Source organism: Phallusia mammillata, chromosome 3, assembly GCF_965637545.1.
Source record: "Phallusia mammillata chromosome 3, kaPhaMamm4.hap1.1, whole genome shotgun sequence".
In the NCBI taxonomy this organism is placed as follows: domain Eukaryota; kingdom Metazoa; phylum Chordata; class Ascidiacea; order Phlebobranchia; family Ascidiidae; genus Phallusia; species Phallusia mammillata.
In genome coordinates this window covers 12,976,284-12,992,552 of record NC_137254.1, presented here as the reverse complement: position 1 = coordinate 12,992,552, position 16,269 = coordinate 12,976,284, and the positions used below count along the sequence as shown (strand labels likewise).

At 36.9% G+C, this 16,269-nt stretch overlaps 2 protein-coding genes across 2 annotated transcripts; both read right to left on the bottom strand.

The window, feature by feature from the left end:
- Nucleotides 1–21: 21 nt before the first annotated feature.
- Nucleotides 22–3,260, bottom strand: LOC145219558 (uncharacterized). The gene is made up of 3 exons (XM_080086905.1): nt 3,028–3,260; nt 365–519; nt 22–195 (listed from the first exon to the last, which is right to left on the bottom strand). The coding sequence occupies exons 1-3, from the start codon at nt 3,125–3,127 to the stop codon at nt 22–24; spliced, it is 429 nt and encodes a 142-aa protein (XP_079943031.1). The 5' UTR covers nt 3,128–3,260.
- An 11,284-nt stretch (nt 3,261–14,544) lies between these two features.
- On the bottom strand, nt 14,545–15,488 carry LOC145219557 (protein FAM200C-like). The gene is made up of 2 exons (XM_080086904.1): nt 15,107–15,488; nt 14,545–14,804 (listed from the first exon to the last, which is right to left on the bottom strand). The coding sequence occupies exons 1-2, from the start codon at nt 15,486–15,488 to the stop codon at nt 14,545–14,547; spliced, it is 642 nt and encodes a 213-aa protein (XP_079943030.1).
- Nucleotides 15,489–16,269: the final 781 nt, after the last annotated feature.

Here is a 16,269-nt window from a genome sequence, read left to right as displayed (position 1 = left end):
CAAAATTGTTTAATCATGCACTTATAGCTTTTTCTCCCCGCAATTCAGAGACACGTTGATAATGATAAGTATGTTTGTACAAATGCTGACAAAACATTTCTTGTTTGGTGTTGTGAAATGGCCATCTTTATTCAATTGATCAATGATGATGCTACCTCGCGAGTTTTCAAGTACTCTGTCTTTAAGGTCAGCAAACTGTAACCAAAAAAAAAAGATAAGACATGTTGTTACTGTTTTGTTCCAAGGCCCCAGTTACAACAACAAATATTTCTTTGTGATGTAAAAACTGGGTCAAACAAGCAAATTTTATTTTAAAGTATTATTAATGCTATAATACCAAAACAGAAAAAGTACTGCTTCTTACAAAGTCTTTAGATGTTGGACTGGAAACTTTAGATTCATCCATCAAAGAAGATATAAACCGATGAATAGTCTTTCTTTGACCCACAGTATCAAAACCAATTATTTTAAATTCACTTTCATCCAGTTCTAAAAATGCTTGTCCATCAATTTTCTCCTCTGCAAAGCAATTGTTATACATGTTTCATGACCACATATTGTAATTGACCAGTGTAGCTATAAGGTGCTTTTAGATTATAAGGATGCACTTTTTCAAGTTCTTCAAGCATAACACACATGTATTTTTCAGGTTTAAACAGTTCAATGGCATAGGCATAATAATGATTATTAAAACCATGTGTCTTAAACATAGAAACTAAAAATGACACTTTATTATCAGGCAATAGGAACATTTGGACAATTTTACCGAAGACAGGCCAATTTTCATTTGTGTTATGTATGGCAATGACAAAGTTACGCTTGTAGGAAATACTGCCAAAAGAAATTTTGTTTGCAACAAAAACTGATGTTATATCTCCAACTTTTTGTAACAGCAGATCGGCATGTTTCAGACTGGCCACCACTTCAACACTACCAGTCCCTACTTCTATCTTTGCTTTAAACCCATTAAAGTATGTTAAGTTGAAACATTGTTGAAGTTGATGTTTGTTTGCTAAAGTTTTGGTGGCATTTTTAAAGTTACACATGACATGAGCATGCTTCTTGAAAACATTGTGTTTGGCTTCATAGCGCATGCACGACATGAGGGACAAAGGACCAAGCATTTGAATGCAAGTTGGGTAATGTACCATGTGATGATGTTTGTTTATAAGTCTTATGTCAGGAAACAGGCTTTTGAAAACTGTCCAACTGATACTTCAGATGAAAACACAATTTCCATAATTTGTAGTAGCAGCAAAATTAAATCAAGAAGCGGATCATCTTCTGCTAGCAGGTCCCCAAAAATGAGGGGGAAATGTCGAATAAAGCACCATGTTTGAGCAGCCTTTTGTCGAAAAGCGGAGTCTGATAGTTTTCTTAGAGTGTACTCAGCAAAGTTAGGAGAAGGCTTATCTTTTGCTTCATTACTCCAAATCGGAAGGAAGAAAGCCCGTTGTTTATTTGGCTAACTGTTATGATTTTTTGTACAAATGCCAAGTTATGCAAAACCAGTTTTATTTCCTTTGGGACCACACCCTCCAGTAAATCATGCATTGGATCAAGTGAAAAATTTTCTGTAATGTTAAAGTACTTCAAATCTGCCAAACATGAACTTCCAGCAACACCCCACTGGGGTAGAGGCCCATTTTTAACAATTAAGTCATGACCATCAGATGTCCTTAAGTGAAAATTTGACTGTTTAAAACTAGTTTGAGCATCATCTATGCTTGCATAACATAGTCGACAAAAATTAGTTGCTGATGGTGACTGGAAGCCAAGCATTGCATGAGCTGCAAGTGAGTCTGCAACCAACATTGTGACAATTCCCCGTAAACATCTAGATTTGATCAAAAGCCCTTCTTCACTTTCAAGTTCGTTAACTTCTTTAACAAATGGAGCAAGTATTTTTTTAAATCCATACGTTTTGACATCAAGAGAGTGTGCTACTGCCAATAAATATATATTTATTAGAGTAGAATTGCATTGCAAAGGAAAGTTTTGAATAGTGTAATAAAAGAAAGCTAACTCATGCACTTTTGTTTTTGAACCAAGAGGATTAACTATCTCTACATCATCATAATACAGCTGAATTTGTAGTGCATGTGGGTCACTTGCAAAAAGGGCATGCCTTTTGTACACTTCACCATCAAAATAGGACCTTATCATACCATGTTCCTGTGAAGTTTTGTTTACACTTAGCCATGTTGCAAAATCTGTCTGTTTCATCAGTTGTTTTAAAACTTTTGTAACGGAAACATACTGAAAGGTTTCAGTTATTGAAACAGGAATATGTTTTTCCAAATCTTTGGTGTATTTTAAATCAATTCGGCTGCCCAAAGCCACTTCAGTTGGTTCAACTACTTCCAAAGATTCATTGAAAAACTTATTTTGCTTGTATATCGAGTCCATCTGATTTATAGTAGTTTTAATTTGACAAAAGACATTTTGAATAGCTTGCTTCAAATCCAGAAGAGATTGAAGGTTTTCAATTCTTTTTGTTATTGCACTTTCCATATCAAGCATATTGCTTTAAAAATTGAACAAATATCACAATAGTGCATTCATTAATCCCTGGTTTTGATCTCATTTCCAACAGAAATTGCAACAGATTGGTCTCCAGTAGAGTTTGACCTTCATTAATGCAATTTTCATCTTCATCAGACAAACTTGTCACACTTGTGTCTATTTCTGAACTACTGCCTGGTGATATTTCATTTTGCATGTCGGTGCATAGCACATGATACTTTTTTAAATGAGATGTATAATTGCGCAGATAATTAAATGTGGAATAACATCCTTGTTGTCCACAATCAATGTGCCGAAGCTCACGGCTATGATGGAGTCTAAGATGATTTGACAGTAGTTTTATGTCTTTGCAAGTAAATCCACATTTGAAAGGACAATTATAACTGTCAATATTCATTGTTTTGTTTTATGAATATTTGAAAACTTTTGAATGAAAACAAGACCACAAAATAAATCCTAAAAACACACATAATATAAGTATAAGATAATAAAATGACTTACTTCTCATTTTCTCCTCAATACCATCGTCAATTAACTGTTTATCCTTCAGAAACAGGAGCAGCTCTTCAATGCCAAACTGTGAAATCTCTGCCTTGGACATTTTGCATGCAACGCTAGCCTATGGTGATAACGTCTAAGCCCAACTTGGCCTCGTTTGGTAATTCGCGCCACAAAACCCTTTCCCGCAGTTTTTCGCAATAGAATGGACATGTGACATAATTCAATTTCATTCCTCTCGCTTGCGCCAGCCAATCACTTTGTCGGCTGCGGAGCGCGCGATTTCGAAAAGAGAGAAAGGTTCTCTCGTTTCGCCGCGAAAAAAAGGTTTGAGCGAAAATTTCACTTCTCTCCAGACGAAAGGCGGAAATTTCGCTCGCCGCGTCCCACCGAGGAGAAGAAATGAGCGAAGTTTTTTTAGAGTGTACATACCCTTATTTTTCTTTGTAAACATACATATCCAAACAGCAATGTAACTCTGATCCTGGTTCAATAGGTGGTTGTCTCTGTCTGCTACTTCATAACAGTGCAAATGCGAGTTAAAAGAAAGGGTCTCTGAATGAAGTCCATGAATGACCAGTTTTTCTTTCACTAACTAAATACCCTTCACCCTTGCAAAAAAAGGAATACCATCCACAACAAAAATTCCATTTTCTGCATAAAAACGTCCGAGGAACTTGATTTTTTTTCACTTCACTTATTGAAATTCCCTGGCTTGATTGACCACTTTTACATTCTTCAAACTCACTTCTTATTAACTGCACGACAGAAACAGGCAAATCTTTGTCACAAACTTTTTCTTCCCCAATTATGTTTGGAATTTCACCTAAAACACGATTTGACTGTTCCCAACATTTTCGGTACTGAATGCGCTCAGCTACAGTCTTGCAAATGTTTTTAAAGTTTTTCGATTTACTCCAATATTTTTTAGTTTTGTGTGGAATGATTCAAACCTCATGCACCATGTGACAATGGACCAAAGTTAAGAATGTGGTTTGGATAATAAAGCATATAATGAAATTTGGGTTTAATGTGATAAATTCAGGTACAATGACTGCAAGATAATGTACCAATTCCTTTGTTACAACAGGGGCAAAACTTATATCAATGCATTCTGAGAGTGAACTATATAACTTCCAAAACACATCATCATCAGGGATTAAATCAGCAACATAAAATAAAAAAGGCGGAAAAAACACCAATTTTCACTTGCATTAAGGTACATTTTTCCATTTGCATGAACAACATCCAGAGGTAGGCACCTAGGCTTGTTTGCCATATCAGACTTTCCAAAAGCAAATCCACGAACTCTTTCATTAAAACTGGAGTATGAAAGAATCCCACTTTGGTGGAAGTGCTTTAATATTGCCTGCAACAAAGCTGGAATAACCCCTTCCAAACAGGGCTGCCACTCCTTGGGATTTTTCCCAAGATCTTGGGATTTCAGTTGGAAGCTTGGGATCTTGGGAAAAAGCTTTGACATCTTGGGATTTTTTATATTACGGAAAAAAAATATTACATTGCTAGCAACACTAATTATCTCAAGTTGGTAACTAAATCGCTGCGCTAGACGACGTTTTGCGTGAAACCCTGTGTTGCAACTGCTTAAGCTAAGTCTGTACTATAGTTTTTTTGACGTCATAATTGTTATAACAGCTCCTTTGTCTGTGTCACACCACGTTTATAGGAAGGTGGTCAATTGGTGAATATAGGTTGACTGAAAAGGCGTATTTTTTGATTGATTCACAATGGAAACACCACCAATCAAAAAAAGTCAGTGGTATAAGCAAACTTTTAACAGTGCTTGGTTAAGTGATCCAGAATATAAAGATTGGCTGACTCAAGACGAAGAAAAGAAAGATGCAAGTTATTGCAAATGTTGTCACTTTACGCTGAAAAACGCTAACCGGTCTTCTCTAATGAAACACAAAAATTCCGTTAAACATAGGGATAACTATAAAATTGCAACTACATCAGCAGGCATAACTCAATTCTTACAAAAGAAAAAATCTGCGGAATCTGAGCAAGTAGCAAAAAGTGAATTACTAATTAGTGGATTTTTCGCTGAACATAACATTCCTTTTGTTAGTGCTGACCATTTTGGAGCAATGTGTAAAAAAGCCTTCCCAGATAGTCAGATTGCCAAAAAAATAACATTGAAGAAAACTAAGATCTCATATGTGATTCAAGATGGCATTGCATTCCATGAAAACCAGTCACTGACAGATGTATGCAGGCGACAGAAATTTTCAATTATTATAGATGAGAGCACGGATATTTCTGTTAGTCAGATCTTAGCCGTAGTTGTCCGTTACTTTGATACTAGTATTGAAGATGTTGCTGATGCGCTGTTGGACACTATTTCAGTCGAAAATGGAACTGCTATTGGCCTGTTTACTGCCGTAAAAGATTTATTGAAAAAGAAAAGCATTCCTCTTAGTAACATCATTGGGTTTGGAAGCGACAATTGTTCCACTATGATGGGTGTGAAAAGTGGTTTTCAAAAACTGCTTCGAGATGAAATTCCGTCTGTTTTTGTGATGGGGTGCGTCTGCCATTCGTTTGCACTCTGCTCAAGTCATGCAGTGAGTGTATTGCCAAGTTATTTAGAGGAATTTCTCGCCAATGTTAGTTCCTATTTTTCTCGAAGTGGTAAAAGAAAGAGATTTTGTATTGATTCAAGAAGTAACTGGCACTTCTATTCATAAAATTCCAAAACTTGCACAAACCAGATGGTTGTCGAGAGAAAAAATTATATCGGCAATTTTAGAACAGTATGACGCCTTAGTTCTCTACTTCGAAACTGAGAAGAGACAAAATGCTGCCCATACAGCGAACAAAATTCATGAAACTTTGGTTAATTGTGGAACTAAGCATATGCTACTATTTCTCCAATATCTCCTTCAGAAGGTTGATAAAAATGAACATAGAATTTCAGTCTGAATTTTTCAGACTGCACAAATTGTTTGTTTCTGTATCTTTGGAATACAAGAACATTCTTATTTCCGTTAAACACGGACTGCCTTGTCGCAAAATTAAACGTTTTGGACCCAGTGTTGGCCAGAGACGTTGATCGATCTCCTTTAACTATTGCTCCACTAGCTACCCAATTTCCTAAGTTAATATCTGAATGTGAGTTAAACGAACTGGATGACCAATGGAGAAGTTTTAGATTATGTGCCAACAGTCTCGCAGAAAAAATTGAAAATGTTCCAGGGTATTGGTACTCTTTGAGAAACATCAAGGATGGCTTGGTTAACAGTAAATTTCCTTTACTGTCATCTTTTATGTGTACTCTTAACTGTTTTGCCGCATTCTTCGGCTTGTGTTGAGAGAATTTTTTCTCAAGTGAACTGCATTAAAACAAAAACAACCAATGCGCTCAAAGTGGAAACTGTAAAAAACCGGCTACTTGCCAAACAATGTGTCACAAAAAATTCTCAAAACTGCACGACCTGGGAACCATCAAAACTTTTAATAAAAGAACTGGAAAATGGCATTGTCCATAGAAGAAGTGAAATAAGAAGAGCGGAAGAACAACGAAAAACCGGGACAGTTATCCTAACTGTAGACGTTGATGACGAATAAATTAAGCATTTTGAAAAATATACTGCCAACTACAAAAAATCGTATATTTGGTGTTCTAGACAGGTTGGCAAGATATATGTGTATATTTGCAGCAATATTCGTTTATATTCTTGACGTAACATTTTAGCGCCTAAAATGCACTCGCGTCACCACGTATTCTGGGCATATTTACGTGGTACAAGTTAGACGAGGCTAACTTGAGCTGTGTCATGTTTATTAAAGATTCTGTTGCCAGAGGCAGCCACAAATTACGTTTTTTGTTGTTATATTACTTATACACTACCACTAAAATTTTTGTACTTTTTCGGACTTAATAAGAAACAAAAAAATGAATAAAATTGTTTTGAGATTAAAGCAAATCAATGTTCTAATAGCAAAGATTATAATAAAGTTGCAAAGAACGTGTTAAGAAACGAAAATGTGTACAATTTCACCACTTTTTATGACCTTGGGATTTTTGAAAAAATCTTGGGATTTTTTGGTAGTGGATCTTGGGATATTGCAAAATTCTCAGTGGCAGCCCTGCTTCCAAACAATCGTGCATGATGTCTGGAGGTATTGATGTTACAGGGCTAAAACCCATAACAGATTCTAAAGGGCAATTAGAAACAACACCATCAACTCCAGAAAGTGTGTTGTCATTCTGCACATCCCTTACATTAATTTCATGGGCTACAGATGTTCGCAAAGTAAAATTTTGTGGATGACATTTAAGTTTTATATCTTCATACGAGCGCATACAAAATCTGCAAATTATGCCACTACACAAGCATTTTCTAAAGTCTCCAATGTCATGTGCACCTAAATTGTCTGCAGAAAGTGTTGCAAGACTTCCAAAATAAGTTTGACATTTACCATTGATTTTACAGCTAATGCTTTGTCTCTCTAATATATTTAAATCTTTCAAAAGTGGTTGCAATACTTGTTTATAGCCAGTTTGATGCAACACATATGTTTTGACAACTAAGGTCAAAAATATGTGATGCAGTGAAGATATGTACTTGGAGATATTTCCCAAAAAGAAGTAAAAACAGGTAAGCTTATTCTTTTTGCGTGAGGTGCCCAATGGGTTGCACAGTTCCAATTCGTCACAGTACAAGTGAATTGTTAAAAAGGCTAGGTTGCCTTGAAAGTACGTATGACTTTTAAAAAATCTCCACAACAAAAGCTAAAAATTAGATTTTTGTCACCGTGTTTTCTTTCTGTTATCATGTTTTGGTAAATTCCTGGTTGCTGGATATACCGTCTCAAAGTATCCAAAATAGGAACATACTGATAACTATGTGAACCAAATACAACTTCCAATGGGTTTATCAAACCAAAATTTGCAGTGGGGTATTTTTAAGTTCACTTTCAGACTGTAACCTTCCCCACAAAGCAGCAGAAAAATTTTCATCAGCCAAGTATGTATGATCTACACTTAACTGTGACATTTGAAATATGGATTGGTGAAAACTGCTAAAATTAGCCATAATTTCGGACATAATATGAGAAGCAGCTGATTTGGGAAGAACATGCCCTTCTCTGATATTTAGATACAATTTAATTATGTTTCGCACAAAATCTCCCTCAGTTGGAATATAACATATGGGCAAATCTTCTTCAACGCGAGTATTATTACCAGTTTCATCAAAAGCATCGCTGGTCTCAGTTGAAATGTCCTCACTAGCAACTATATTGTTATGACTTCTCACTAAATGTTTTTCAAAACTTCTTATACCACCTGCAAAACCTATTTCTGTTCAGTGTTATGTGAATTACAATTTTGAGGTAGGACAAACATATCCATATCTTGCTGATTTTGTTCATTGAAATCTATCCAACTTTCGCTAATGCAAAATTATTGATGTGGAGTTTGCATTATAATTGGTCCCCTTCCCTGAAGGGGACGCATCTTGATTTCACTCAGTTTTTTTTTCTCTTTTTTCCGCCGAAGTTTGTCCATGCACTTTTGGCATCAACTCTTTGATGGATTTGGATGAAACTTTCACAGATGGTAGATATGGTCATGTAGATGTGTCCTGTGTTTCGTTTGACTTGATAACCCCAGTATTTACCTCGCTACACCCCAAAATGTAAACATTTTTGTATGTTGCTGCGCACCACAAACGAAAGACTTGTGTGGTGTAATGGTATAATAAAGGCAACAGCACACGTGGTGCTTGTGTTTGTTCATTACTTGCTGGACGTTTTCACACAGAAGGATTGAGGAGCGTTGCTCATAACACCTCTAATGGTCAGAATTTTGAACATTGTTGGATTTGGATAAAATTTTGCTCATAACACCTCTAATGGTCAGAATTTTAATATTGTTGGATTTGGATAAAATCATCGTGGTTTCATATTTTATACTTTTGGGTGTTAAACCCTGTCGGTTACCCCACTGACCCCCTAAAATGGGTGAGTTTTTTAAACGGTGTCGGAATTTAGTGAAATTTGAAAAGCTTGCAGAATTTGTCATTTATATGTGTCAATTGTTGTGTTTAACCCTGTAACATTGTCAGAGTTTGATGAAATTTAGACAGCTTATAGAGTGTGCTATTTATGGTTGTTGTAACCCTGTAGCCCCAACATTTACCCCACTAGCCTCCCAAAATGGGTCCATTTTGTAAACAATGTCAGAATTGAAGTAAATTTACATAGCTTGTACAGTGTGCCATTTATAGGTGTAGAACGTTGTGTTTAACCCTGTTGCCCCAACATTTACCCCACTAGCCCCCAAAATGGTTTAATTTTTTAAACAATGTATGAATTAAATGAAATTTGGAAAGTTTGTAGAGTGTACCATTTGTAGGTGTTGGTTGTTCTGTTAAGAAATAGGTCACAGTGTATGTGCAATGGCAATATGTGCTAAGGCACCCTTCTAGTTAAGTTGCTTAGTTTAACTTAAACCACACACACTTTATAGGTGGGGAGAAAAGGAAAGGCCCCAGGTCAGTTCGGGGGCTGGATACAACATTTTACCACTAGCAAGGAAGGCAAAATCCTGTATGTATGTGACCTTTGGAACAAACGCGTACAGGTTATTGACCTGTTAAAGCGAAAACCAATGTGAGTAGCTATGTTCAAAAAAACTGAAGATTACGATAATTACGAACTCTAATTCCTCAGTTGTTAATTGTTGGTGTAAAAAAAAGAATTAATTTAACAAAAATGTATGGTCTTGGTCTCGCATTCTCTCTTTACAGAAGTTCCTTTCCGACCACTAAGGAAGGATTTAACTTCCAAGCGCAAGGTGTTCAGGTTTTGAGGAACGGGAACTTATGTATTAATTGCGTTGGTTTTGACAGGACTTCGAGGATTGGGATTTTCTCAACCGAAGGCCGAAAAATAAGCAGCTTCGGACCGGGTGTGATCGGTTCAACATCTTGTATCACTGTAGTCAATATGGACCGAATCGTTGCTATTGACATGTTCAAATTAAGAACACATTCCATTAAGTTTGTGCACTTGCTAAATATTATTCTTAGTATTTTTTAATTTTAGTTGTAATGGTAACAGGCCAGTGAATAGGAGAAATATAAACTCAGCCCATCTATAAGTCTGGGTAACGAATATAAGAATGATTTGTAAAGAATGTTGAACTTATAACGTAACATTATTGCATGTTCTCAAACCGGTAGAAAGATTAGGTTGAATATTTGATTTTTTTGTCATGCAGACGCAAGATGCGTATTTCTACGTGTTCAAAAGATGGCAGACTCTTGGAAAGTTTTAATCCGGGCATCAAGGGCGACCTCCTGCGGATTTGCTGCAACAGTAAAGACCACGTGGTGGTGCCAAACCAGGTTGTAGTTTTTGACCCTTATGGAAACCCTACACACCTAAACCGCCCCCTAAGCGGTTGTGGGTACGAGATGAAGTACCCGGCCGGCTTCATGTGTGACTGTAATGACAACGTGTTTATTTGTGATGTGGGGAATCGCCGAGTTTTGCAGTTCAACTCTGATTGCGAGTTCAGGGCAGCGACATTAACCAAGCGTTACCACAAGCTATGGAGACCTCATGACGTCACTGCGACAAATTTGGGCGATTTAATTGTCAGCGAAGTTTCCGAAACTTTTGTAAAAATTTACAATTTTTCGCCAAAAGTGTATTAGGATTTGCATTCTGTAAAATCTTATTTTTGCCTTTGTTTGTTGTTGAACGAACTTATTTGAATTTTGTTTGTATGTTACCAGTTTAGTATGATGCGTTTATCGCTACAGAAACTATTTATCAAAACAACCGCACTGACTTACAGCCAAAAAGTTCGGGCCGAAACCGAAACATTTAATTAAGTCGTAAAAATCACCTAAAATCCTACAGTTGACTTCATGAAGGTAAAGGCGGTTAAATAATTTCTCTTGCTCATTTTTCTGTTATTATATAGCACCTTAAACAGATTCGGGAGATCTACTTAGAGGTAAATTTAACAAGTGTCATAATAAAGCTATACTGAGTTAACACCTCAAAATGATCGACTTGTGTATAGCAGGCACATGGCCATATATAAAGCAAACTATCATCGTCTACCAGAGTTTAATAGGTATTTCTTTACTATGCTTTCGGGACTAAAGGCCCGTTTACACTATGCGTATCGCGCTCGCTCGAACCTGCGTAAGTTTGTTTGTTTCATTTTTATGATTATCATTGCATGTTGGGTTTAAATATTATTTTAAAATTAATTGCATTTAAAATGTACATTTACCCTGGCACAGTGGACTACATGTTATAGAAACATAAAAGTAAGATAAATATGCCACCAATCTATGCAACAACATCCTAAACAATCCTGTATGATTACCACTATGCACAATCTTGTTTACCAACAAAATATGATGTAATTTAGATTGATACAAAGTTTTTTCGATCTAAAATAGGCAACAATAAATTTATGTTGTGATTTATGGTCATCAACAGTTGCTGGGAGCTAAAAAAAAACGTCGAATACATTATTTAGTACACTTAGGTACGCACCGAAAGTCGCAGTGTAAACGCAAGGGGTTGCAAGGTAAGGTTAGGCGCCTCTAAGCATAGTGTAAACGGGCCTTAAGTGTGGTCAGAAACGGGCAACTGAATTACTTCCGATTGTACAGTAGCAAATTGTACAAACGTCATATGTTGCTTGGCGGCTACTATGAAATAGCAGGCTTAGGAGAAGAACATGTTTTCCACAACTATATTTTTTTGAAGTTTAGTTGCTGAAGACCGAGTTCATGAAATCTTTTTAAATGCTTTTTAAACTTGCTGCCATACTAACGCGTAGGGCTTTACATCACTAACGTACTACTATTTTGAACCATGAAATAATAATTTGTTTTTTTGCAAAAATTGCCCACAAAGACTGCACTCACTGCCACCTTTACAATAAACATTTAAATATTGGACCAAGGCAACAAAACTGTTAACGGTTTATATGTTGAGTAATGACATGGTGGCAAATTTTGATCCACATTCAACTTGGGGCTGTGATTTTTTTGGCTTGTGGATTTTAAAACAACAGCCGTGTATAAAATCTCTGCGGTTCGTCGATTTTAAGCAGAACGATCAAACTATAGAATGTCTCTTCTGCGACCCGTTTCCCGCCAGAGAGTACACGCAATTTATCCAGCAATATGGAGACGATAAGACAGTATCAGTGCGATGGGACTATCACATCAGGGTTTGCTGCAGCTTTAACATTCACTCTTGGTTAATCACACGAGAGTAAGGGATTCTTCCCGTATAGAACAATACGTTGCGAGTGTGTTACAGCAAGCCAGCTTCCTGTTTATTGAACTGAAGAAAAAAAAGGCCATGCTGTCAGCTTTGCGATGCAAAGACGGCGAAACAGTTTAACACGACAGGCATTTTTGCTACCAGTGCAGCTTATCCTTTTGTAGTTTGCTGTTTCTATTGCTTTGTGACAGCATGTATGAAGAATGCGGAGCCATTTTAGTTATCCTTTTAGTGATACCACGGCGTTTTGCTTACTTCTTGCTTTTGATGACTTTCCCTGCTCACTTGGTTTCAAAGCACAGTTATAAACGACAAACGAGAGGTTGGGGTTCTTTTACTACATCGTAACATTTCGAAGCATCAAATTAGTAACCAAAACCAAATAAAAGTTTAGAAAAGTATTTGGGTTTGTAATTAGAGTGCAAAAATGACGTTGCGTCGAATTGGAATACAATCGAGCAAAAAGAAACGTACATGATGCAAAAAAATAGTTTGCCAAATTACAATTTCGTGTGTACAGTTTCTCACTTAAATCTTTATTTTATAACTTTTCTTGTATAAACTTTTTCTGTTTAACGCTCTGTGGTGTGGATAAAAAAGAGCCGCGGTGGCAAAAGTTGCCGACCTCTAATCTAAGGAATGTACATAGACTCTTTCCAACCGGGGAGCATGCATTTTCCGCTATTTTCGAACATATAATTTTGCAACTCCGCTTTTAGTGAGGAGTCTATAATTACACGAGGCGGTAAACGATTAGGTTTCACAGGTGACTGCTTATTTTGTCTATGGCGTAGTATTTTCAAATCCTTTGCCATTTTATCCCGTCCGTAAGCGTCAACGCGTTTCCAGAAGGTTTTGTTAAAGTAATCGTAAAGTGCAATGTTCTGAAACAAAAAGAAACCGTTAACAAACACTACGTTACAGGGAACCTTGCCAACGAACTTCGGTAAAAAACGGCATTTAGTTCTAAAACTGAGTCGCTTGACTCTTCTTAAACAACAGTAGCAGTTTATCACTTCCGCCGTTGCATGTAATTTGAAGAGTAGAAGCGTTTTTGTGAAGCGAGTAACAGTAAAGTACAAATATCGGATGTCAGAGATAGTATTACAAAACTTTTTTTGTTCTTACGTACAATGTTATAGAGTTGCTGATAGTTTTTCTTCTCCTGTTCATCAATTAGGGATTTTCGATTGTAATTTCTTTTTTTCTCTTCAAAAATATTGCTTACAATATCCCAATCGCAACAGAGTAAATCCTAACACAAAAACATTTTTTGATTTGAAACATCCCAGAGTTTAACATCAAAATATTATTTTCGGGCAATATACTCAATTATCTTTTATGATTAGCAGCAAATCGTTTGATAACTAATTTCAAAAATGCGTCGGATGGAAACAAAGCTATTGAAGTTGAAACGTTTCATTAAGACAAATAGTATTAGAGACTGCTCAAGATATTCAAGTAGCATTACTAGATCCATGTTTTTATCCAATTCTCGTGACTGTCTTTTAATTTCTTTGTCATCTTCCAACATCGAGTCCTATATCGTATGATTGAGAATTTCGGTATCTGTACAAAAAGTAGGTTTTATTTTAATCCAGTGTTTGTGACAGATCCACAAGTAATTTCATCGTATTCAAACAATTTGTTCACCGCATCGGCGCAAAACTCACCTGAAATAAAAAGGAACCGACGAATTGAGCAATAATACAGCCCTTGAAAAGAATTGAGCAGTGTCGGCCTCTGCACCCTGATTGACGTATATTGATGGCATATGGTCGCAGTGGAACGTACGCGTTATTAGTTTTGAGAAAATGTTATAAGAAGAAAAAAATTTGTCCCATGGATTTCGAATTATTGTAAAATACATAAATCAGGGGTTCTTAAACTTTTTGGGTCGCGCCCCCCTTGAAACTTTTTATTAAATCTCACGCCCCCTCTGAATAAATTCAAGTCAAAAAGGCATCATTTTTGTTTATTATCAACATCGGTTACTTAAAAGTATTAATAAGAAGGATGAGGTTGTTTTTTTGAATCCAGTTGTTTAATTCTTGGTTTCGTTGAACTCAAAGCACATCGAAGGTCAGCTTCACAGTCAAGTTTGTTTCGAGCGTTTGTCTTTACACTAACAAGTGTAGAAAAAACAGTTTCACACAAATAAGTTGCTGAAAACGGAAGGAGGGTGCGCAGCGCTACGTTACCAACATTGTTATAAACGCACGCATATTTTGCCTAAAAATCAGTAAGAGCTTCAAAGTCATCCTTTGCTGTGGAATTGTATTTCAAATCCAAAAATTCTTCTTGCAAACTTTCACATACAAGGTCTTCACCGAGGCGAAAAGGATTTCGAGTCAGCTTCCAATCCGACAATTCCGTGGTGGTAAGTTCCGGAAAGTACCGTTCAAATTCCTCTTTCAAAATCTGAAGATGTGCTTCAATTTCCTTTTTGAGCTCGCCCTCCAGTGTAACACTATTTTGTTCAAGGGCTGCATCTAAGTTTGCGAATGATGCAGCGTTTCCCTGCTGAACTCGACGAAGTCACAGCCCTAGCTTCGCTATAAAAGCACGTATGGCATCAAAATTATCTATTCTCGTGGTGTTTTTGCCTTGTAGGGTCCGGTTGAGCACATTAAGCGCTTTAAAAACGTCAACCAGATATACCAATGACAATTGAAACCCCTCTGAAGTAAAGAAAACCAAGAGATCCTGTTTCCCCTGATCTTCGAGAAATAGCTTTACTTCTCTCATTTTTATAAACACGAGCTAGCATATTCCCTTTCGATAACCAACGAACGGCAGTATGAAACAGCAGCAGCCTTGTGATCGGATTCCAAATCATTGCACAGCTTAGCAAACAATCTCGAGTTTACAGCACTTGCTTTGACGAAGTTAACAATCTTTATGACAGTTGCTAACTTGTTGTTTAATGCAGCAGGTAGAGTCTTCGATGCTAAAGCTTCTCGGTGGATCACGCAGTGAGTGCCAACAATGTTTGGGTTGTTTCGCTTCATTCTTGTAATAAATCCGCTTCGCGAACACAGCATTGCAGGCGCACCATCAGTGCAAACACCTACCAGTTTGTCCCATTTCAGGGAATTGTGACCAAAGTAAAAGGCAACTTTTTCATACACATCTTCTGCTTTGGTAGTTGTTGCTAGCGGTTTACACAGCAACATTTCCTCCTCAATCGTGGTAGTTCCGACATAGCGAACGAACGTAAACCATTAGCTGAGACAATTGGGCAACATCGGTGGTCTCGTCACATTGAATACAAAGTATGGTGACGCGTGCATCTTCTTAAGAACTTGAACTTCAATATCCTCTGCAATTTCATCGATACGAGCTTTAATTGTAGAATCTGACAAAGAAATTTTTGCCAGCTTCTTGCGGTTTGTCTCCCCTAACACAAGACCGGCTGCCTTTAGCATACATGGTTTAATTAAAGTTTCCCCAATATTGTGGGGTTTCTTTGCCAGGGTAATTATGTAAGCTATTTCAAACGACGCTTCTACTACTTCACCAGATGACGATTGGCGAAAGTTCTCCCCTCCTGCAATTCTCATTTTCCTAAAAGAGTCCCTTTGGCTTGAAAATACGCTAATGGTTTGTCTTTCAGTCCAGAGTGCTTTGTTTCAAGATGGCGTTTCAAACGACTTGGCCGCAGTGCATCATTGCTCAAATTTTCAAAACATGTTACACACTGTGACACAGCTTGGCCATTTACTGTAGCTTGAGTAAAACCAAACTGCAAACACTCCTCCATGTACTTTCTCTTTTTAATGCTCATCTTGTCTTAAAGCTTAAACCGTCTCACTCTCAGTGCAGTCAAAATTCATAACCGAATAATGAACAGTAAACGAACTAGCACAATTACTATTTTACAATGACAATTGTTGCATCACAATTGCCAATGTGACTCAATTAATAACAGAACGAGTTGGCATTTTTATGATTAAA

Excerpts from the sequence above, each read along its gene's own strand:
- LOC145219557 (XM_080086904.1), bottom strand. The coding sequence starts at position 15,488 with ATGTTGCTGTGTAAACCGCTAGCAACAACTACCAAAGCAGAAGATGTG. Across the intron at positions 14,805-15,106 it reads TGCTGCTGTTTCATACTGCC|ATGCAGCCCTTGAACAAAAT; the intron begins GTTCGTTGGTTA and ends TCGCAAACTTAG.
- LOC145219558 (XM_080086905.1), bottom strand. The coding sequence starts at position 3,127 with ATGTCCAAGGCAGAGATTTCACAGTTTGGCATTGAAGAGCTGCTCCTG. Across the intron at positions 520-3,027 it reads TATTGAGGAGAAAATGAGAA|AGGAGAAAATTGATGGACAA; the intron begins GTAAGTCATTTT and ends ATTGCTTTGCAG. Across the intron at positions 196-364 it reads GTCCAACATCTAAAGACTTT|TTTGCTGACCTTAAAGACAG; the intron begins GTAAGAAGCAGT and ends TTTTGGTTACAG.